Here is a 25142-nt window from a genome sequence, read left to right on the forward strand (position 1 = left end):
AAAGAGTTGGACATGACTGAAGTGACTTAGCATGCACGTGTGCACCATGCCGTATATTACATCCTTATGACATTTATTTGTAACTTGAAGTTTGTACCTTTTGTACTGATTCCCTTCACCTGTTTTGCCCACCTCTGGCTACCACCAATCTGTTCTCTGTATCTGTTAGCTTGGGTTTTTGTTTACTTTATTAGTTTCTTTTGTTTTTTAGATTTCACATAAAAATGTGGTATCACATGATATCATACAGTATTTATCTTTCTGTTTGACTTATTTCACTTAACATAATGCCCTCAAGGTCTATTCACATTTTTGGAAATGGGAAAAAATCATTCTTTTTCAAGGCTTAATAGTATTTCAGTGTGTATGTGTATGTGTGTGTGTGTCTGCGTATACACTATTTTCTTTATCCACTGATGGACACTTAGGTTGTTTCTATATCTTCAGTTCAGTTCAGTTTAGTCACTCAGTCATGTCCGACTCTTTGCGACCCCATGAATCACAGCACACCAGGCCTCCCTGTCCATCACCAACTCCCAGAGTTCATTCAGATTCACGTCCATCGAGTCAGTGATGCCATTCAGCCGTCTTATCCTCTGTTGTCCCCTTCTCCTCCTGCCCCCAATCCCTCCCTTTCTCAGGGTCTTTTCCAATGAGTCAACTCTTTGCATGAGGTGGCCAAAGCATTGGAGTTTCAGCTTTAGCATCAGTCCTTCCAATGAACACTCAGGACTGATCTCCTTTAGGATGGACTGGTTGGACCTCCTTGCGGTCAAGGGACTCTCAAGAGTCTTCTCCAACACCACAGTTCAAAAGCATCAATTCTTTGGCACTCAGCTTTCTTTATAGTCCAACTCTCACAACCATCCATACCACTGGAAAAATCCAACCACTGGAAAAACCATAGCCTTGACTAGACGGACCTTTGTTGGCAAAGTAATGTCTCTGCTTTTCAATATGGTATCTAGGTTGGTCATAACTTTCCTTCCAAGCAGTAAGCGTCTTTTAATTTCATGGCTGCAATCACCATCTGCAGTGATTTTGGAGCCCCCCAAAATAAAGTCTGACACTGTTTCCACTGTTTCCCCATCTATTTGCCATGAAGTGATGGGACCAGATGCCATGATCTTCATTTTCTGAATGTTGAGCTTTAACCCAACTTTTTCATTCTCCACTTTCACTTTCATCAAGAGGCTTTTTAGTTCCTCTTCATTTTCTGCCATAAGGGTGGTGTCATCTGCATACCTGAGGTTATTGATATCTTAGTTGTTGTAAATAATGCTGCAATGAACACAGGGGTACATATATATTTTTTTAAATTAGTGTTTTCATTTTCTTTGGATAAATACGCAGAGTGGAATTGCTGGATCATATGGTAGTTCCACTTCTAATTTTTTGAAGACCTTTCATACTGTTTTCCTTAATGGATGCTCCAATTTACATTTCCACCAATAATGCACAAGGGTTCTCTTTTCTCTACATCCTTGCCAACACTTCTTAGTTCTTGTCTTTTTACTAATAGCCACTCTAACAGTGGCTTCCCTAGTGGCTCAGACAGTAAAGAATCTGCCTACAATGCAAGAGACCTAGGTTCGATCCTTTGGTCAGGAAGATCCCCTGGAGAAGGAAATAGCTACCCACTCCAGTTTTCTTGCCTGGATAATCTTATGGACAGAGGATCCTGGCAGGCTACAGTCCATGGGGTTGCAAAGTATTGGAGACGACTGACTAACTGCACACATACACACACACACACTCTTAACAGATGTGAGGTGATATTTCACTGTGGTTTTGATTTGCATTTTCCTGAAGGTTAGTGATGCTGAGCATTTTTTCATATGCCTAGTGGATATCTGTATCACTCTCTGGAAAAATGCCTACTTAAATTTTCTGTGCATTTTTAAATAAAAATTATTATATTGAGGTCTATGAGTTCTTTATATATTTTGGATATTAACCCCTTATCAGATGTATGATTTGCAAATTTTTCTTTCATTCTGTAGGTTGCCTTTTAATTTCATTGATGATTGCTTCGGCTGTGCAGAAGCTTTGCATTTTGATGCAGCCCCACTTGTTTATTTTTGGTTTTGTTGTCTTTGCTTTCAGAGTCAGGTTCAATAAAACATTGCCAAGACTGATATCAAGGAGCTTATCACCTATATTTTCTTCTAAGAGCTTTATGGTTTCCTTTCACTTTTAAGTCTTTTACCAATTTTGGGTTAATTTGTGTGTATGATGAAAGAAGTAGTCTAGTTTAATTCTGTTGCTTGTGACTGTACGATTTTCCTAGCACCGTTTATTGAAAAGACTGTCCTTTCTCCATTGTATATTTGTGGCTCCTTTGTCGTAGATGAATTGGCCATATGAGTGTGAGTTCTGGGCTCTCTGGTCTGTTCCATGATCTATGTGTGCCAGTTTCTTGGCTTAAGAAATACAATCCTTCATTGACAATTTTTCTAAACCCTCGAAAAAAAACTTATTGAAACTGAAATTGATTGTTTTAGATGATAAATAAATGAGATCTGAAAAATATAACAGGTTTGTATTATTCAGCCATTATTTGCATCCATCTCTTACCAGAAGCATAAGTGACTAAACACAAGAGATGTAAAAGTTTACCTCCCAAAAGTGCTTCATTTTCACAACAGCTCAGCAACTGAAACTTTGCAATATTCCTGGGTATACTGAAGCAACAGGAAAAGAACAGTGATGGTATAATGGAGCTAGATGATGTTCAGCGGAAGACTCTTTTGCTCAGTTGGTTTCATAATCAAGATTCCAAACAGAGCTTTTAAAGGGGATTTGGTCCCCCATAGTGCTACCCGATGCCTGTGTTTGTCTGTAATGTAATCCTTAGATGTAGATACAGATATCAAGTCCTGTGGAAAGTTAGCATTAAATTACTGGTTAATGTAACTCTGAGAGAATTGTGTTCAGTACAGCATGTCTTTGAACCAACTCAAATATCCTTATACTTGTCCTTCAGTTTATGATGCTGAACGTATGGTGCTCTAGCCCTATAAGAAAATAGTAAAGATGAGATTGCTGGGTAGTCTCATTTAGACAGTTAATTTTATCTTTGTTTTCTTAAGTCACATTTCATTGTTCTTCTTGATGGTGCAAAACTAATTGGCTCTTATCACAGTTGCATTACCTTCACAGGCAGATAAAATTCATGCAAAGTAAAAGATCACTAGAATCAGAGATATCTGGTTAAAAGGGAGACAGGCTTGCATAAAGTGGTCGCACAATCCACAGAAGGCTCTGGCAGAATAATAAATCATTACTTTCTCCAGGTTATCATTTTGTACTCTAGTTCATTATTTCGTATCATTTTGTTTTAACCTTGGATTGTCCCTACTACATCTGCTCTGCTGTGATTAATTCTGCTGATGGAAATAAACTGTTGAAGGGCAATGCTGTACTGCATGACTAATTAGCCTACCGAATTATGTCCATAAATTAACATTTTGTTTTTATTCATTTAAATAAATCAAAGTTGTCCAAACTTATTTTGTAAAGATCACTCTAATACCAATTTATTTTTGTAACCTTTTAGGTAGATCAGGTTACTTACTTTTCGGTTGACTAATTCCAAACGGTTTCTTACCTGTGTTGTACTTAGTTGCTCAGTTGTGTCTGACTCTTTGTGACCCCATGGACTATAGCCTTCCAGCAAGGATACTGGAGTGGGTTGCCATGCCCTTCTCCAGGGGATCTCAACCCAGGGACTGAACCCAGATCTCCTGCATGGCAGATGCATTGTTTACCAGCTGAGCTACCAAGGAAGCCCTTCTTTCCTGTACTTTTCTATAACTACTATAGGACCTACCTATAGTCCAACCTATAGTCCCAGTTGGTCCAAGTGGAAGGAAACATTTTTGTTTGTTTGTTTTAGTTAAGCTGAACTCTGCATCAGGCTTTCTGCTCTAGTTTATGTGTCCTCCGCTTCCTCCTGCCCCCAGTTCTGGCCACAGCCCTTCATCCTCTGTTTCTATTGTTATATGAAAGTAACTGTACTGTAGAGCGAATGTTTGCATCTCCCCCAAACTCATATGTTGAAGTACTAACCCCCAGCCCTAAACTCAGGGGTGGTGGAAGGTGGGGCCTTTGGGAGGTAATTAGGCTGAGATTAGGATGTGAGGGTGGGACCTTCATGATGGGATTAACATCCTGATAAAAAGAGGGGGAGATACAAACTCTCTCTCCATGTTGTGAGGATGTGATAAGACGGCTGCAAGCTAAGAAGGATGGGCTCATCAGACATCATGTTGGCCAGCACCTTGATCTTAGACTCTCTAACCTCCAGGACTGTGAAAAATATTTGTTTAAGCCACCCAGTTTATAGTATGTTTTTCTAACAGCCTAAACTGACTAACATAGACTACTATTGAGAACAAAAACAAAAACCCAAATTCTTCTCATAAGAATCTTCTAGGGCCTCTATCAAAAGAAAAAGAAAAGACATTTTATAATACTGAGGCAGGGACCAAGCCATTGATTTTTTTTTTAAGCCTTCACTTAAAACAATAGTTAAGACCAAGTGGGCTCACAGGAAACTTTCAAAGTCTGCTCAAGATTGCTATATGAAATAATATTATTTGTTATAGAACAGATTACTTTAAGAACAGAAAAATGGATGAGAAGCATTTCTATATATTCTGCAACATTGGGTTATCTGCCTCCAAAGATAATTTGAGGATTAGGACTTAGTCTTTTCAGAACGTTCTTTCACTGGTCTTATTTTAATAAAAGCAATTAGGCCCTTTTCAATAAGGGGTTCACTCCCTGCCACCTCAGGAGACTGAATAATATGAGAGAATTTACAAGCCTTATGTTGATTTCAGAAAGCTTTCACAGTAACCGTCCTAAACTCATATGTAAGAGTGTCCTGGACTGGCCCCTTCCTGCCCACTGGACCTGTTGTGCACACGCATCCCAATTTCATGTTCAGTGAGGACATGTTGGTAGCTTGAATTTCGCAGGAGGAGTATTTATTTCATGAAAATATGCAAACAGTGCCAGTTAGGACCTAAGTTTTCCAGAAAGCTGGTTGTCAAACCTTTACCAGCATCCCACTGTTTATAATCCAGGTCAGCATCTCTAGGCATGGCTCCTCTACCATGTCTTTTTTGCATTAAACTCTTCACTGATTCATAGAAGAAGAATCTTTATATTCATTCCTTCCTGGAGAGGTTTCCACAGTTATAACACCTGTTTCTTCTTTACCGAGGCAGAGCCACCTTATGTTTTCTCTGACACTCAGATGGCTTTGACAGAGGAAAGGATCACATGATTGAATCACTGTATCATGCACAACTAAATCACAACTTAGTGACCAGTGTGTTTTCAGTGGAAATAGATTTGCCAAAGGGCACTTTTTATACCAAATGAACATTTTTTTCCCCAGTTTATTTCATGCCTACTATTACTGTCTTAAGCACTATAAGGGATACAATGGTCATTTCTTACAGAATCCTTTCAAACTTCTTAGGAAATTCACTGAATTTCTAATGATCAGAGAAATTCATTAGCCAGGACTAATGAAATATACGAAACAAATAGAAAAGGCGGGTAGTAAGAGCCAATCATTTAACTTCCTGAAATTTTAACCAAATGATTCATATTTTGAAGAAGTATACATGCTTGAGGGGCAGAGGAAGCAGAGAAGTTGGGAAAATTTGAGAGGTATTTGCATTCAACTTCAGTAAAATGTTGAATTACTATTATCTTCAGAGAGTGTATTCTTCTGATTCATTTAGGAAATTTTTCTGGACTTCTTATATTTATTTTTTATTTCTTCTTATTTTTTATATTTATTTTTCTTAGGTTCATTTAACTTTTCTGACTCTTCATGGTAGTAGAGCACATACAATGTAATATTACTTTAAAAATTGGAGATTGCATAGAACTCAGCCATTATTCTTTCCTGAAGAAGCAGAAAGCATAATTTTGGACAATTCTTTATTAACTCCAGGACCCATATTTTTGTAAATGAGGCCCCAATTTGAGTTTATCTTTTTTATCATTTGCTTGTAGGAATTCAATATATTCTACTAATGATGTTGAGGGTACTATTTAATTCTAAGGGAGTGTGATTCCATGGTTTCCTTACAAGTCTAGGGCATATACCTATACACTAAAAAGGTTAACTGAGGATTTTGCTTGTTTGAATATGTGTAAGTTATCAAACTTTGAATAAATAACATTTTAGAGTATTTCTTAAGATTTCCACATTACACTATCCAAATTCTGTTACCAAATAGAGGAACACAGGAAACAGTCTCCTAAGCAAGTCTATTAATAGAAGGAGATTTCTGTTTCAAGCAAAGGAAAGGAGGAAATCTAGGCTTTATTTCATGTACACACCATGTGACCAAAACTGTTCTAGCTGTTTCACACATGTTCATCTTGAATCACAGCGATTGTGTAAGATATTTTGTCTCCATTATGGAGATGAGGAATCAGAGATTCAAAGACATGTATTAACTGGGTGATAATATTGTTGGTAAGCAGTATATGCAAGAATGGAAATTAAGGTTTATCTAATTCTAAAGGTAATTTTTATTTTCATTGCCCCATGCTCCAGAAATGTCTATATATGTAAACTTTTATAAAAGAAATTTCAAAATCCTTTTTTTCAGATTCTGAAGCAATAAAGTCTGTATTGATATATTTCTGAGTTCAAAAACCAAAATTATCCTTACAGATCAATCCCCAAACACAAATACATTTTTCATGTATTAATTCAATATTGCTCAAAATAAAAATCACCTGAGACATCTGCTTGGTCTAGAGATAACCCTATAAGAGGGATGTCATATAAGTCTCATTTCCTATTGCAGATCTTATCCCTTGGTAGTGGCTTTGGATTCCTGCATGGAGAAGAAATCTGAAGTTATCTCTAGAGTCAAAGAAGTACCTTGGGATTCATCAGAGACGAGGACCATGGTCATGGGAGAGGAAAATGGCAACTCAGGGACCTTGAGTTGGCTAGAACTGCCACAAATATTAGTAAAGCAGTATGTAATTTGGGATGCTACTGCTCAAAATTGCCTTCGACATTCAAAGTTATATTTATCTCACTTTGGGGGTTGTATTTCCTAAGTTTGCCTGATTATAAGAATCATCTGGATTAATTGTTTAAAAATACTGTTTGCCAGGCCTCCTCTCTGGAGATTCAGGAGGTTAAGAGTGGGAAGTCAGGAATTTTATGATCTGGCAAGTTTGGGAATATTTAAATTGCTTTTGCATTCAGAAAGTCCCTGTGAAGGCGAACATTAACTTATTAAGCAGTAATAACTTAAGACATAATCTTCCCAGTAGAGACTTGAGCATTTATAGGCCAGGGGCAAACCATAAATCAATTTGATGGTGACTAGTGATTAGAGAAATTCAGAGCATGTGATAGCTTCCTTTATCCAGCTTGCTTTGTTCAACTTACTAACTTTTAACCTCATTCAGCAGAGGTTTTCCTCTTGTTCATTCTGCTCCAGCCAGACTGGTCTTCTTTCTGTTCTAACATGTACATGTTCTCACCTCAAACTCTTTGCCTTTGCTGTTCTGTTGCATGGTATATCATTCCTGGAGACCCTCACAGGGCTGGTGTCCTTAATTCTCTTTCAAGTGGTAGGACTGTTAAGTGAAAAACCCAAATGGTAAGCAAAGAGGAGGAAGAAAAGCACGATTTTAAATGTGTGAAGCAGATTCATTGCTTATCTGACAACCAAACATTTTCATTTTGTAAAAGGGAGGCTCCTGGCTCTTTCCTTGCTCTAAGCAATGAGTTATACCAGTCATTGCATAGCATCTGCAAAGAAATCAGGGTAAAGAAAGTAATGGCTTTCCTAGAGAACAAGGAAACAAGGACAAATAAGAAAACAGAGAAGAGAGTCACTAGTTGCATAGTAATTAAATCTGGGTAAAATGTATTATTTAAAACCATTCAATCACTGCCTTATCTTTTCTGATTCTTCAGGGTGCTCATAAGTATAATCATCTGACTGTATCTTTGAAATAGCATTAGGAATTGGGAAGCATCTTAATAAACACTCACTGAAGCCACTCTGAAGAAAACATCATTAATCATGTCATCTGATAAGAGATACTGTCAGTGTTACATTTAGGAATTTATACTCAGACTGAATTCCAGTAAACAACTCATGCGTGCATTAGGGATTAAGAAAGTGAGGGCTTCTTTGTTAGTGCAAATCAAAAAAATATTATGTTGGCCTAATTTTTAAAAACGGAACCCACCTGGACACATTTGTTCTCCCAGTTGCACAGGCTTACTAGTCCAGTGCGCTTTGCACAATGCAAGGACATTCTCCTCCTAATGTACAACAACCATATACTGAAAACATACCTAAAAAGCCACCATAGTTCCTGATTGGTTTTTAAATAAATAAAAATCTTTAGGTTGTCATTTAGATACTTACTTATATATTTGTAGGTTTACCCATCATTAGGTACTGTTTCTATCTTAAAAAAAAATCAACCAAGCCTTAATACCTGATTGCTTAGTATTAAACATTATATGAAGCATCTTGAAGATACAAAAAATATATGAAATATTCCCAACTCTTAATGACTACCCAAATTAATCTCACAAGAGAAGGCAACATTGTAGAGAATAATGAAAATAGAGTTTATGGGAGACAGAAGGAGATCAGATATTGAGATGTTTGTAAAAGAAATGGAAAGTAAGATTTAGTCAAGTGGAGGATAACAGAGAGACTTTTGGAGTTAGGTGATGGTACAGAGGAAATATGGCAGAGATTTGCATATATTTCCTGGGTCTAGGGTGGAGAGTTTATTTTTTACATTCATTTGTTTATTTGGCTGCATCAAGTCTTAGTTGCAGCACGTGGGACCTTCCTTGTGTCATGTGGAATTTCTTGTCGCTGCACATGGGCTTAGTTGGCACTCAGCATGTGGAATCTTGGCTTCCTGACCAGGGATCAAACCCACATCCCATGCATTGCAGGGAAGATTCTCAACTACTGAACCACCAGGGAAGTCCCAAGTGGAGTGCTGATAGTGAGAGTAGTGGGCCAGATTTTGGTGGCTATATATCAAAATAAAGGGTGGATTTTTTTGGCAAGTAATGAAAAAAGTGAAAAATTTGATCATGGGATTAAAGTAACAAAAGTACCGTTTTAGGAATAAGTCTGGCAGAAGTACATAGGGAATGTGGAGGACCATATTACGGGAAGCAAGTGTTTACCTTAGATACTAGTCTATGACAAGGCCTCCACACTTCAGGTTGGGCCACAGAAGCTGAAATGAGCTGTATCACTGGGATGATAGGGAAGAAGTTTGAGAAGACCAAGAGTTGGGGGGAAAGTCTCTGGACTATAGCGTTATAAAAAGTGAAGAAGACACCTTGATAAGAAAATAGTCATACATCTTATAATAGTTTCTAGAAAGATCAAAGAGAAGAAGAAAGGGCAATAAAAAAAAATACTTAGCTTCAAGGGAAGCCATCAAAAGACAAGAAAAGTAAATAATTTCCAGTTGATACAAAGTATATGGAAACCAACTGCCAACAAATCCTAATGGAACGAAAGAATTAAAGTTCATAAAGATAAAATAATCCCCCACAAGGAAGTTGTGTAGCAAATCTCAAGATTAATTCTCAAAGGGTTATCAGGTACTGAGAAATGGAAGGGTCTATGAGCAATTTATTGAGTTAAATTAGTACCTTAAAAGGCTTCCCTTGTGGCTCAGACAGTAAAGAATCTGCCTGCAGTACAGGAGACCTAGGTTTGATCCCTAGGTTGGGAAGATCTCCTGGAGAAGGGAATGGCATCCCACTCCAGTATTCTTGCCTGGAGAATTCCAAGGACAGAGGAGCCTGGCGAGCTACAGTCCATGGGGTTGCAAAGAGTCTGACACAACTGAGCAACTAACACACACAATAATACATTAAAGAGCAGTGGAGAACTTCTCTGGTGTCATAGTGGATAGGAATCCACCTGCCAATGCAGGGGACATCGGTTCTATCCCTGGTCCAGGAATATTCCACATTCCGAAGAGCAGCTAAGTGCATGTGCCTCAACTGCTGAGCCCTGAGTGCTGCAACCACTGAAGGCCTCACACCCTAGAGCCTGTACTCTGCAATAGGAGAAGCCAGCGCGACGAGGAGCCTCAGTAACGCAACGAAGAGTAGCACCCACGAGAGAAAGAGAAAGCCTGTGCAAAGCAATGAAGACTCAGAGCAAACATTAAATAAATAAATAAAATTTTATATAACAAATAAAGAGCAGTGAAATGGTAGTGACTGTCTCCAACTGTTATAACAGTGGACTTCAGCATTTTGCCATGAGAGACAATTTGTGAGTCTGGTTCTTAGAAGCAAGAGGGAATAATTTCACAGAGGGCTTTTAGGCTTGAAAAGTGCAATATCCAAAGTAAGTTATGGTCACCCCAATAGCTAGGAAATCTTTGAAGCCAGAAGTCAAAATATGCACCACAAAGGAAAGGCTACCTGCTATCCTTCTTTTTCTCTATTACAGTACATCCTCAACAAAACAGCTAATATTGGGAAATAGAATTAAAGGCTAAATATAATTGTAGAACTTAGATACTATATTCCATAAAATGAAAAATAATATCAATGATATCAGTTACAAAAAAGAGAGGCTGCTGTGAAAAACAGAAAAAGTATGTGAACGTTAAAAGCATGATTGTTGATGTTGAAAGGAAATCTCATCCCATCTCATCAATAGATGGGATGAATCATAGAATTAATTAGTAACTGAACTGACTGAATTAAACTAGAGGATGAAATTAAAGAATTAACCATTAACCCACTGTCAAAGAATAAGTGATGAAAAATATGAGGAAGTTAGGAGATATGGAAGATCTATCCAGAAAAGAACATACCTTTTAATAGGGGATCCAAAAAAGATAATTAGAGAAGGGAAAATATCCAATGTGGTGGGTTAAATAATAGCCCCCAATGACCACTTATTTTATCCCGTCTCTGCTTTGATTTTGTGTCTGTCATGGGGTCCCCACCATGAGATAACAGAGAACCTTACCAATCCTTCTTGCATAAGTATGACTACTCCTGCCTTCTGCTCAGATGGTAGATTGGATCTGTGAGTCACACCATCCTCTTCACTTCTTTCTGAGCTTTCCCAGGAATCTCCTTTTCTGTCTCTATCTCTACCAATAGACTCTTCAAAGTAATTTAAGCTCTTATTATCACACACCTCAAAATTCTTCCAAGTCTTTCAGGAACCTAGCCAAAAATCCTAGGCAGTTCTAAGGCAAAATCCAGGTCCCTTTCTAGTATAAAAATGATGACTTACGATCATAATTTAAGTGTATTTTTTAGCATAGGAGACCCCATAAGTTTGAAGAATGGTATTTTGAAAGTTGTTGTACCATGTTTGAAGGGAGCGCTTCTTGGGCACTGAAGGGCCATAGATCCAGTGGCTTACCAAGATTAGAATTTTCTACCTCGCTTGATAAGCATTCAATAGATCACTAGGTTATATTCTCTAAATTCATGGATACTGAGCTGGACTGTGTTATTCACAGAAATAAATTTTCTCATAAAATAACTAGTGATTGCACCCCAAGCTGCACTGCAAAATGTTCCATTTAGACAGAAGAATGCCTGTAGCAAATCCAAAATGTCATAGAAAATGATGCTGTCTTCACCTTGAAGTTTGTACAGATCATCTAAACACAACCTAAGTTTGAAATCTATCTTCTGTTGAACTTTTTCAAAATAAAATGTACATTAAAATAAAATTCTTCCAAGCCTATTCTCCATACTTAATTCCAAAGCCACTTCCACATTTTTAGGTGCTGGTTACAGTAGTGCCCCGTTTCCTGGTATAGAATCTATATGAGTTTCCTACAGCTCCAGTAACAAATTCCCACAAACTGGATGACTGGAAGTGACCGAAATTCTTTCATAGTTCTGTAGGACAAAATTCTGAGATCAAGGTATCAATACACTTGAGTGTTTCTGGAGGTCCTGAGGGAGAATTTGGATAGATCTCTCTTTGCTTCTGGAGGCTGTTGTAATCCTTGACAATCCTTGGCTTGTAATACACCACTCCAGTGTCTGCCTGCATCATCATGTCACTTTCTCCTCTGGGTCTCTCTCTCGAATATCCCTCTGCTTTTTGCCTTTAAGGATACCTGTCATTGATTTTAAGGCCCGCCCTAAGCCCAGGATGATCTTATCTGGAAACCTAAACCTAATTACAGATGTCAGAGTTGGACTATAAAGCTGAATACCAGAGAATTGATGCTTTTGAACTGTGGTGTTGGAGAAGACTCTTGAGAGTCCCTTGGACTGCAAGGAGATCCAGCCAGTCCATCCTAAAGGAGATCGGTTCTGGGAGTTCGTTGGAAGGACTGATGCTAAAACTAAAAACTCCAATATTTTGGCCACCTAATGCAAAGAACTGACTCTTTTGTAAAGACCCTCATGCTGGGAAAGATTGAAGGCAGGAGGAGAAGGGGACCACAGAGGATGAGCTGGTTGGATGGCATCACCGACTCAATGGACATGAGTTTGAGTGAACTCCAGGAGTTGGTGATGGACAGGGAGGCCTGGCGTGCTGCAGTTCATGGGGTCACAAAGAGTCGGACACGACTGAGCGACTGAACAGAACTGAACTGAAACCTAATTATATCTACAAACACCTTTTTTCTAAATAAGGGCACCTTATCCAAATAAGGTTTCGGGGTTATGACACCGATGTATCTTTTGTGGGAGGGGCCTCTATTGAACTCACTACAGTCTGCTCTCTAGCCCCTGCCAAATTCCTATCCATACAAAACACATTCACCTCATCCCAACATTCCCTCAAAGTCTCAACTCATTACAACCTCAACTCTAAGTTCCAAATCTCATCTAAATATCATCAAAAGTCCCAAATCTCATGATTAAATCATCTGAATCAGAGATGAGTGAAACATCCGGGAGCAAAACTTTTCTCCATCTGTGGATCAGTGAACATAGAAAACAAGTTATCTGCTTCCAAAATACAACGATGAAGCAGGCATGGGATATACACTCCTATTCCCAAAGCGAGAAATCTGAAGGAATAAAGGGGTTGCGCATCCCAAGCAGGTTTAAAATCCCATAGGGCAGATTTCTTTAGGTGCTAAGGGCTGGGAATGATTCTCTGTGACTTGATGCTCCACTTGCTGGGTCCACACCTCCAGCCTCGGGGGCTGCAACGGTGGCTCCATCAGTCTCTGGGTTCATAGCAAAGGCTCAGCCAGCTTCTAGTCCTCTCTCAGTGACACTGCTGGCCTTTGCACCACTCTTGGCATCTCTGCCCTTAGGGTCATTCTTTATTTTTCTCAAAGAGTACCGCATGTCTGCAGCTGAGTCGCTCTGTCAGCATATTATTTCCTGTCTGTAGAATCCTGGAAGTCATGCCTCAATCTCATCTTTTATAAATTTTTATAAATTCTCTTTTACAAGAGTATAAAAGTTATTCCACATGTTCTTCCAGGGCTTTACAGTTTGTTTTTTATAACCATTCCTTCTGGGTTTTACTTTTGTGCATCATTTAAAGACAAAACAGAACAAAACAAAACCAGTATCCCAGTTAGTAGTGAGTTATTTAGACTGATTGGTGTGTTATTTAGCCAATGACATTATATGACAGTTTTATCATATATATGAACTGGTATGTGATAAAATTATTGAGTGTATTAGACAACTTTTGGCCAATAAGCACGAGCACACTGTAACTTTCAGCTAGGGAACCTGCTACTTTTCTAACCATGGGGTGAGTATATTCTGCAGTGTGTGGTATTTACTATTCACCTATTTCATATTCTCAGAACAGTTTCTCCAAAATTACTGCTTACATATGTAAAAGTAATATTGGTTATTCTTCATATAAACAAGGTATAATGTTATGATGGTACTTGAAGTGGAAGTTTTAAAGAGGCCGGAGGTGCTTTCCAGGATATAATCAAGAAAGCAGAAAGTTAAGATCATCAAGGAGCTAGATCCCTCAGTGCAGGGAAATTCTTTACCATCTGAGCCACAAAGGAAGTCTAATTGATAAATGAAAGTTGACATTAAGAAGCCCATTATTAGCATCACCATTATCTGACTGATCAACATTTGTGTGAAGATACTTAGGGAAAAACAAAAACAAAAACAAAAAAACAACTATGGCAGGAATCTTATCCCCCATTTCAGAGAATCTGAGTAGATTTCAAGGGTGGTTGCCAAATCAGTATTATCAGGAAAGCATCTCCAGAGGGACTTTGTAATAATGATTCTCCTATAGAATTGATTCAGTTATGCTCATTTTTTCCAGTAATACAATCCCTCCACTAAATAGGCTATGTGTGTACTAAATTCCCGTAAGTATACCTAGATCTGTTTCAGGAACCTAAATTCTGTAGTATTAATTTATGTGTTCATTCCTGCATCAATACATCAGTCCTATCACTGTAGCTTTACAATGTTTAACATATTGTAGTATAAAAACATTTTCAAAAAGAACTTGAATATTTTAAGTCTCATTTTTCTAGATTAACTTTAAGATAAGCTTACAAGTTTTCTTTAAACATCTTCAGATTTTTATTGGGTTTATACCGACTAGATTTGAGGTAACTCATATTGTTCTTCATATTTAGAATCATAATGCATTTGTTCAGATATTTTTTGTATCTTTTAGCAGTTGTTTTTCATACAAGCCCTACAGTTTGGGGATTTATTGCTGGTTATTATGGAGATTTTATTGCTCTAAAAAAAAAAAAAATCCATGCTCTAGTCCCTGGTGGCTCAGATGGGAAAGTGTCTGCCTAGAATGTGGGAGACCTGGGTTCCATCCCCAGGTTGGGAAGATCCCCTGGAGAAGGAAATGGCAACCCACTCCTGTGCTCTTGCCTGGAAAATCCCATGGACAAAGGAGCCTGGTAGGCTACAGTCCATGGGGTCGGAAAGAGTCAGACAGGACTGACCGACTTCACTTTCACTTTCAGTGCTAGGTTGCAGAAACTTTTTTCAATTAGGATTTGTTGGTATTTAGAAAAGGCTATTATTTTATTTATCTGATGTACAGTCACTTTACTGACCTCTTGTAGGAATAGATTTTTTCACTGCTGGATCTTTTTGTTGACAATCATGACATTTGCAAATAATGAGAATTTGCCTCTTTTCCCCATGGTATTACTAGCTCTTTTCTTTTTGCCTTATTTCACTGGCTTTGAAAGTTGCCTGATTTTAATGGGAGCATTTTCAATACTTCATCATTAAGAATATCTTTGTAGGTCTCCAGTAGATTTTCTTTATCAAATCAAGCAAGCTTCATTCTATTACTGTTTTACTGAGAATTTAATTTTTCAAAGTATAGTCAGGATGATTGTATATCCATTTACTATATGTGGTCTTTATAAATTCTTTTTTAAAGATTTATGAAGACTTTTAGTGACTTATTGCATCTTTAATATTATAAATGTTTTCATTTAAGCTAGGAAAATGTGAATTACTTGTTTAAATTTTATGCATGGTTAATGTAATATGGAGTTATTTAAATCCTATAGTATCTTTTCTTGATTATTTATGTGAGAGTTCTATTAAAATTTCACTCTGTAAGTTATACATTTCTCCTTATATTCTCATGGATTTTTTCTCCTAGACTTTGATGTTGAATTGTTAGGTTCATAAAGATTCATAATCAGAAAAATATTCTGTTTTTACTTTGACTGGAAGTAACACTCCTAGTTTCTCTTGGTAAGCATTTACTTGGTATGTTTTTCATCATCCTTTTATATCCAATTTTTTTGTTTTGATGTGTCTCCCCTAAACAGCATGTCATTAGATATTTTTGCTACTCATTCTGATAACTGATCTCTTAATTTAACGTATTGACTTTAGTAGTGATAACAAATATTTGGTATTTTCTACTTTGTTTTCTTCCTCATCTATTTCCTATATTCAGCTGGATGTATTTACTTTGTTTACTGTGCCATTATGTCAGGAGGAGAAGGGGACAACAAGGGATGAGACGGTTGGATGGCATCATGGACTCAGTGGACATAAGTCTAAGCAAGCTCTGGGAGAAGGTAAAGGACAGGGAAGCCTGGCATGCTACAGTCCATGGGGTCAGGAGTTGGACAGACAGGATTGACGGACTGAACAACAACATGCCATTTTTTTTTCTGTCTAGGATTTTGGAAGTAATTTATCCCATTCTTGTCTTCTCTAGCTTGTTCTTAAGTTGTAGAAAACTTTTATTTAAAGTTATTTTCTTCTATAATGTCAATCATTCATGTCATTAACGGCCTTTCCAAAAGTAATAAGACAGTTAATATACACAAACTAATCCTAGCCCCTCATGTTTTGTGGCTACTACCTGGAATCTTGTTTATAGATTTTTTAAAAATTTGCTTTACATTGTGACTCAATCATTGGTCTAATTTTACCTTAATAATTATAATGATATTCATAATTTCACAAAACTATGTTTCTATCAGTTTCAGTTATTTCTCAGCTCACTATCACCTCTTTTATTCCATATGTTCCTCTTAGTTGAGCATAGTTTCTGTTTTCAGTATCCTCAAGTAATACTTTCAGGACCCTTTTATGGTGGTAAAGTTTCTGAGTCCTTTAGTACATAAAAGTCCCTTAATTTTGCCCTTAAACTTGGTAATAGTTTGGCTAAGCTCAGAAACTGTTAAAAATAATATTCCTTTAGAGCTGTAAGAGTATTGTTCCATTTTGCTTATTACCTGAGAGATCAAATGAGAAGTCTGACAGAAATCTGAATATTGTTTCTTTAAAACTATCTTATGTTTTACCTTTCAGAAACTTTTAGGGCCTGTCTGAATTTTCTTGGAGTCCAGAAATTTCAGGATGTAACTAAATGAGATGTTAATTTTTCTCACACACATGCAGATTTTTTTATTGGATTTCTCTATAAGGGACAATAATATAAATTTTAAATGTAAATCTGAAGTCATCTTAGAGGCCAACCAAATGCAAGGAAGATTAAATGCTTAATCAAAAGGTACCACAACATGCACCTAAAATTTACTTCCATGGCAGTAGTAGATTTAGATTCAGTTCAGTTCAGTTTCTCAGTTGTGTCCGACTCTTTGCGACCCCATGAACTGCAGCATGCCAGGCCTCCCTGTCCATCACCAACTCCTGGAGTTCACCCAAACCCACGTCCATTGAGTTGGTGATGCCATCCAACCATCTCACCCCCTATCGTCCCCTTCTCCTCCTGCCCCTAATCCCTCCCAGCATCAGAGTCTTTTCCAATGAGTCAACTCTTCGCATGACGTGGCCAAAGCACTGGAGTTTCAGCTTTAGCATCATTCCTTCCAAAGAACACCCAGGACTGATCTCCTTTAGAATGGACTGGTTGGATCTCCTTGCAGTCCATGGAACTCTCAAGAGTTTTCTCCAACACCACAGTTCAAAAACATCAATTCTTCAGCATTCAGCTTTCTTCACAGTCCAACTCTCACATCCATACATGACTACTGGAAAAACCATAGCCTTGACTAGGTGGATCTTTGTTGGCCAAGTAATGTCTCTGCTTTTGAATATGCTATCTAGGTTGGTCATAACTTTCCTTCCAAGGAGTAAGCGTCTTTTAATTTCATGGCTGCAATCACCATCTGCAGTGATTTTGGAGCCCGCCAAAAGAAAGTCTGACACTGTTTCCACTGTTTCCCCATCTATTTCCCATGAAGTGATGGGACCAGATGCCATGATCTTTGTTTTCTGAATGTTGAGCTTTAAGCCAACTTTTTCACTCTCCTCTTTCACTTTCATCAAGAGGCTTTTTAGTTCCTCTTCACTTTCTGCCATAAAGTTGAGCTATTTCAAATCCTGAAAGATGATGCTGTGAAAGTGCTGCACTCAATATGCCAGCACATTTGGAAAACTCAGCAGTGGCCACAGGACTGGAAAAGGTCAGTTTTCATTCCAATCCCAAAGAAAGGTAATGCCAAAGAATGTTCAAACTACCACACAACTGCACTCATCTCACACGCTAGTAAAGTAATGCTCAAAATTCTCCAAGCCAGGCTTCAGCAATACATGAACCATGAACTTCCAGATGTTCAAGCTGGTTTTCGAAAAGGCAGAGGAACCAGAGATCAAATTACTAACATCTGCTGGATCACTGAAAAAGCAAGAGAGTTCCAGAAAAACATCTATTTCTGCTTTATTGACTATGCCAAAGCGTTTGACTGTGTGGATCACAATAAACTGTGGAAAATTCTGAAAGAGATAGGAATACCAGACCACCTGACCTGCCTCTTCAGAAATCTCTATGCAGGTCAGGAAACAACAGTTAGTACTGGACATGGAACAACAGACTAGTTCCAAATAGGAAAAGGAGTGCATCAAGGCTGTATATTGTCACACTGCTAATTTAACTTATATGCAGAGTATGTCATGAGAAACGCTGGGCTGGAAGAAGCACAAGCTGGAATCAAGGTTGCCGGGAGAAATATCAATAACCTCAGATTTAGATTACGCTACAGCAAAAACTTTAAGAGATTTTAGAGACTATATAATGCAAATTTTAGAGACTATATAGTATGAAGTGGATTTGCTTTCCAGAAGACCGCTACATTGATAATTTGGATTCAAAAAGACATTTGACCAGGAAAATGTTAAGATGGTTGGAAGTAAAGCTAAATCAAAAAGAACAGGTATAGTGAAGAAACAAAAAATACATAGTCTCTTACCTATGGCTGATTCATTTTGATGTTTGGTAGTAATTAACAAAATTCTGTAAACCAATTATCCTTAATTAAAAATAAATTGAAAAAAAAAAAAACATAGTCTCCAAACATGGTGACAGAGTAATTTTCTTCCTCTCAAGTAGCATATTCTCATGATTCTCCCCAATGGCTATTCAGTCTGAAAGCTGCTGCTCTGGCCTTGCAGGTGGCTCAGCAACCAGGTAAACTAGGTTTGGGTTGCACAGGGCTCTTCATGTAATTTAGCACAGATCTTAGAGAACTTATGATACTTGGGGATGGGGTGGGGGTGGAAAACAGGGAATAGGGAGGGGTTGGTGGTATGGAGATTTGATGGTGGCAATGGGGGACTGGGTTGGCTGCATTGTTAGCTATTCCGGATAAAGTAAACCCTGAAGCATTCCCATATTAAGTACACTAAGTTTCCCCACTTACTTTCAAAGAACTCCACACAACACTTTCAAAGTCTGAAGTCAGCAGCTGACCTGTAGTTAAAGCTGCAAGGCTCACAAACTCATCAAAGAACCCAGAATGAGATGACCTAGATAGGAAATTCTAGCAATTATTTTCCATTAGTCTTTCTCCAATCTAAAATAAACATCTAATATACATGATGTGGGATTTAGAAAGCCACGCTGTAGCAAGCAGGGTATTCTGTCAAACTTTTCATCAAACATCAAGGGAAACTAATGGTCAGGATATATTTTATCTTATTTTATTTAATACACAACTCCCAACATTATTCTATTATGATGGGACATGGCTGAACAGGTAGGAGACAGATTTCCCACTGTGAGTTCTTCTGATGGCTTCTGCAAGAATCATGGAGATGTCGATCACCTGTATTTTGGAGCAGTGCTTCATCTTATCCTCCTGAGGTACGGTATTGGTGACTACGACTGCTTCAAAGCCTGCACTGTTCATGTGAGTAATGGCTGGGCCAGAAAAGATTCCATGAGTCAAGATCGCATAAACTCTGGTGGCTCCAGCTGAGAGAAGTTTGTCGGCTGCATGGCAGATTGTACCACAAGTGTCAGCCATGTCATCCACAAGGATAGCCACACGATACTTTACATCTCCCACTAGTACCATTCCGTCCACTTCACTAGCTTTCTTCCGTTCTTTGTGAATCAAGGCAAAGTCCACATTCAATCTGTCTGCAATGGAGGTCGCTCTCTTAGCCCCACCAGCATCTGGGGAGACGATCGTGCAGCTCCTCCACTCAGAGATACTCTCCTTTATCCAGTTCAGGGCAGCGGGTTCTGCACACAAATTGTCTACTGGGATATCAAAAAAGCCCTGAATTTGAGAAGCATGTAGGTCCATCGTGATGATATGATCTGCGCCTGCTGTTGACAACATATCTGCAACAAGTTTGGCGGAGATGGGGGCTCGGCTCTCGCCTCTCTTATCCTGCCGGGCATATGGGAAGCACGGGATAACTGCGGTAACCCGGCCTGCTGAAGCAATCTTGCAGGCATTAATCATGATCAAAAGCTCCATCAAATTATCATTGATTTCGCCACAGCCACTCTGCACGATGTAGACATCCTCTCCTTGCACACTCTCGCCAATTTCCACGCAGGTTTCCTGGTTGCGTAATTTCTTGGTCATCACCTTGCCCAGCTCCAGGCCCAATCGGTCGGCGATTTTCTGGGATAAGTCCTGGTGGGAGCTGCCGCTGAAGATTTTTATATTTGGCTTTTTGGTCAACTGCAGTAGGCTCTTTGCGTCCATTGATCACCCTGGCAGCTGAGACAGGAGCAAAACTCAGACTGCAGACTACGCCAGGCGCCACCTCAGGCGCCAGATACTATAGACTCTAACTAACGGCTTCTGGTTGTTACTCTGTGCTTCCGGTCCCGTCAGGCGGTGCGCGACTTTAAACTGCTGCTGCTGCTGCTGCTAAGTCGCTTCAGTCGTGTCCAATTCTGTGCGACCCCATAGACGGCAGCCCGCCAGGCTCCCTCGTCCCTGGGATTCTCCAGGCAAGAACACTGGAGCGGGTTGCCATTTCCTTCTCCAGTGCATGAAAGTGAAAAGTGAAAGTGAAGTCGCTCAGTCGTGTCCAACTCTTAGCGACCCCATGGACTGCAGCCTGCCAGGCTCCTCCATCCATGGGATTTTCCAGGCAAGAGTACTGGAGTGGGGTGCCATTGCCTTCTCCGTTAAACTGCTACCCTAGATCTTAAAAAAAAAAAAAAAAAAAATTCCTGCTTGGAACGGACCTCACACTCGTAAACTAAAGAGAATTAAACTTTTTTTCAGTTCGTGAACTTTCCCCCGCCCCCCTTCTGTTAGTGCCTGTTTTAGTTTCCAAGGGCAGCTTAAATCTGAATAAATGAAAATATAAAATTTCTGTTAGGCAAAAAACGTAACTTCGAAAAGTTCTGGACTGGAGGAAATATCTAGAATGTGTCCTGAGTTCTTTCAAGCGAGGAAAGGTAAGTTAAGAATAAACATATGAAAATAAAAAACACTAAAAATCATTTCACACACCAGTTGAGCCAAAATTATGATAGATAATTCCTTCTACTCTAATGGGATGTTTAAGTGAGGGATTTTGTGAGGGAAATTTTTCATGTAACCTTTGACTCAATGTGTCTTCTAGGAATCTACTCACTAGAAATATTCTTAAAATATATTGATAATTATTTCTTTCTGTATTAATTCTTTTAGTCAAAATTTCCTGAGGTATTATGTATGTCAAGTTGTTGAGCCATTTACAGAGTACAAGATGGTGAATGATGAATAGTAACTCTCTAGAATTGCTTATAAAAGCAAAATATGGAAACCAATTAATGTCTGTCAATAGCTAAATTATCAGGTAAGGTATAGTTGGTATACAGGGCTGCTGTTAAAGAGATTGTAATAGTCATGTGAAAGAAATCATATAGAAGTATCCAATGTATTTTTTAATGTGAAAAAATTCATAAAAATATGCATAATATATTTATGTTTTTAAAATTAAGTAATATAGTCAAAACATCAAATAATTATGGAAGTCTTTAAAAAATTATTTATTTATTTTTGGCTGCCTGGGTCTTCCTTGCTGCATGTGGGCTTTCTCTAGCTGTGGCCAGCGGGGGCTACTCTCTAGCTGTGGGGCACCGGGTTCTCTTTGCAGTGGGTTTTCTTATTGTAGAGCACTGACTCTAGGGCACTCAGGCTTCAATAGCTTCAGCGTGTAGGGTTAGTTACCTTGAGACAGGTGGAGTCTTCCTGGATCAGTGATCAAACCCGTGTCCTCTTCATTGGCAGGAGGATTATTAGCCATTCACTGAGCCACTAGGGATATCTTATTTTTATTATGATTACCTTTGGAGATGGGAGTAGGTTGATAGTAGTTGGGGTTAGTTATGCACAATTTATTGACATTGTTAATGTGGTATTTGAACCTTCATTACTTTTATAATTTAAAAAAGACTAAAAAATATATATGATGATTAACATCTTTGCTAGCAAATTTAAGTACATTGCTTCCAAATGCATTAGGGGTTGGAGTTATGGGCTGAGAAGTGGAGGGGATCATAGATACCAGGAGTTTCGACAACACACTGTATTGTAAAAATAATGTAGACGTTAAAGATCAGAAAACTTTATCATGTTAATCGTGTGTTTCACATTTGGTTCTGGGATATCTTTATTTCATCTAAAACCAAAATAATTATTTTATAATATTTTGAAATTACTAAATAATTTTTTGAACCTACAGCAGCTCATTTCAGTCCACAGCCCTTCATTCATGTTCTTTCCTATCACAAAATCCACAGACACACCTATACTATATAAGTCTCATCCTCAGCCAAGATTACATACAGTGCTTTCTAAAGAAAATTCTGTGGCTTAATTTAGCAGCACTGAAAAGTACTTGCAGCTTCGATTAAAATGATTTTTCTCCTAGTGTTGTCAACATGTCGCACAGTTTTCAGTTTTTAAAGAAAAAACAGGTTTTAAAACAGACTTATTATTACCCAAATTAAAGTGAATGCTAATGTAAACATTAAAAACCATAGTTGGTTGCATTTTCCTTGAGGTGTTAAGTAGGAGAAATTTTTGTGTTGCTGCTATTTTTGCTCCATGCTCTCGCTCTTGCAACACCTCACACTTTCAGGGATTTGTCTAGAATCATAAAATGTTAAAGATCGAAATGACCTTAGAAACCACCAGGTCTAACATCCCAATTCACAGATAGGGAACCAAGGCTCAGAGAAATGAAGCAAGTTGCCTGGGATCTAACAGGTAATTTGAGGCAGAATGTGGATTAGGACACAGAATCCCTGAATTTCCAAATAGGGCTTTTCTTAGTGTATCATGCTTGGCCTTTTATTTGAGGTCTGTCAGAATGAACGAAAAGTCAAAAGGTCGTGCAGAAATTGTTGCACAAAAATTTTACTCTTCTATTGAATATCTACAACAAAGAACAAAATCCCAAAACTGAGACTGGAAAATCCTTTTACTTTAAAAAATTATTTCCAGAAAGAGATAAGTGATTAGTAGTGTCATGGAAATATCTTTATTACTCTGATATTTCCTTACATGGATCTGCTGTAAGGGGATTTAGCTACTGTTTATTTTAGTCTCTGTAGGTTGAGAAAGACATCTGTCTTGTCACTGTTTCAGACCAAAGTTACAGGTAGGCATAATGCCCATTGAATAACACATTCTCTCTATTTAAGACATTGTTTCTTAATAAATTACTCTGGAAACAGAAATTGTGGTACGGAGAAAATGCCTTATCTTTCTCCTTCCCAAGGCCAGCATATTTAAATGTCATCTTTACAGATCTGTAAGAATTGCTGTTTTTTGAAGGTCTTTTGAGTGAATACCCAGAATATATCTATTACCTTGGTAATAGTTTCTTGCTTTACTGATTATTCTTTTACCCTTCACAATTCCAACATAAATAATTCAGAGAGACTTGATACAGCTTGATCAGCTAAGGAGAAAAGAAATTCAGGCAGTTCTTTCAGAAAGTGGAGAAAAATGGTTGTTGTATTTTAAGTAAAATAAATGCTTTCACTAAACACGCTTCCAGTTGACAAAATGCTAGATGTTTAGGTGGCAATTATAGTTCTTTGATAAACTGTCAAATCTTGTCACAACACACGTTACAAACAAGGACAGATTTAGATGTCCTTTATGACAGCTTTGTGTAGGTTGAGAATGTTTGGCAGTTAATTTCAAAAAGTAACATATTTTTCTTTCCAGCAGTTATCTGCTTGTTTATTAGGAAGAGATTCTTTGTACCTTTAATCTTCCTCATTTGACTCACAGTTCCAGATCATTATTGTAACATTACTTTACCTCTTTTATTTTGTTCATCATAATCATCTACAATACTTTGAGAAAACAGTTTCCCACAGAGCTTTATATTGGTTGAAATGCTTTAAAGTTTGTTTTGTGATTGTTTACAATTAAAGTTCACTACTGTGTGTGTTTACTGAGCTTTTAGTTGGAAATCTGTCATTTTATACAATAGATGTGAAGATGGTACTTAGGTAAGTAAATATGAGTGAAACAAATAGAAGAAAAAGACAAAAATTTTGTTATTCAGAAATGTGACTTTAATTTTGAGTATTATATTAGACTTATGATGGTATTTTTTAAACACATTTTGGAATTAAAAAACTTTCTAGTGAACTTAAAAATCTTAGTATGAAAAAATAGTCTTGGAATAATAATGTTAGGTGTGCTGCAATATAGTTGAGGCAATATATGGATAGGTTCTGTAACTGGTTAATTTCAATAAACGTATCTCTCTAAATATTTATGTGAAATATTTTAAAGTATTTTAAGGCAGCTATTGATAATAGATCTTTCCCTTCTCATGTCGAATATCAGTTTCCTGAAATTAGTAAAAAGATACTTATGTTAATTTGACAAAATGCAAGTTCCATTTATGCTATTCAACCCATTTTAAAGACTTTGTTTTTGCCTTCCATTGCGATCATTTAATCTTCATAATAAACATTAAGACCAATTGTCCATTCACATAAGAATATATTGAATGTCGTATGGTTTGAAATGGTTCAGTGATTCTCCAGTTTTATGGGCAGCAGGATCACCAGTAGGGAGTATGAGGTTCCAGAGCCTCATCCCTATAGTTATTGATCAGTCAGTCCCCCGAGGGGGGCCTCAGACTTCATGTTTCTTACAAGACACCAGGTGATGCTGATGCTGCCGTTCTGGTGAAACACTTTTCAGGACCACTAGTTTGCATAATTTACATTTATTTTACCATTTGGGAAGATAGAAGGTGCTAGTTGATTTACTTTGCTTCCATTCATTTCACTAGCCCTTGTAAGTTTGGCACATTTTATTTTGCTTCTAGATCTTTTCATGTTCCTTTGTACATATAAATATTGGTTTAAAGTATCACATAGTCCTTTATGAACTGTATATATATACATACA

General features: G+C 37.9%; 1 protein-coding gene across 1 annotated transcript; it reads right to left on the minus strand.

The window, feature by feature from the left end:
• Window positions 1-19473: 19473 nt before the first annotated feature.
• On the minus strand, window positions 19474-20463 carry PRPS1L1 (phosphoribosyl pyrophosphate synthetase 1 like 1). The gene has a single exon (XM_052639169.1). The coding sequence runs from the start codon at window positions 20461-20463 to the stop codon at window positions 19474-19476; it is 990 nt and encodes a 329-aa protein (XP_052495129.1).
• Window positions 20464-25142: the final 4679 nt, after the last annotated feature.

This window comes from Budorcas taxicolor, chromosome 4 (assembly GCF_023091745.1).
Source record: "Budorcas taxicolor isolate Tak-1 chromosome 4, Takin1.1, whole genome shotgun sequence".
In the NCBI taxonomy this organism is placed as follows: domain Eukaryota; kingdom Metazoa; phylum Chordata; class Mammalia; order Artiodactyla; family Bovidae; genus Budorcas; species Budorcas taxicolor.

Excerpts from the sequence above, each read along its gene's own strand:
- PRPS1L1 (XM_052639169.1), bottom strand. The coding sequence starts at position 20,463 with ATGGACGCAAAGAGCCTACTGCAGTTGACCAAAAAGCCAAATATAAAA.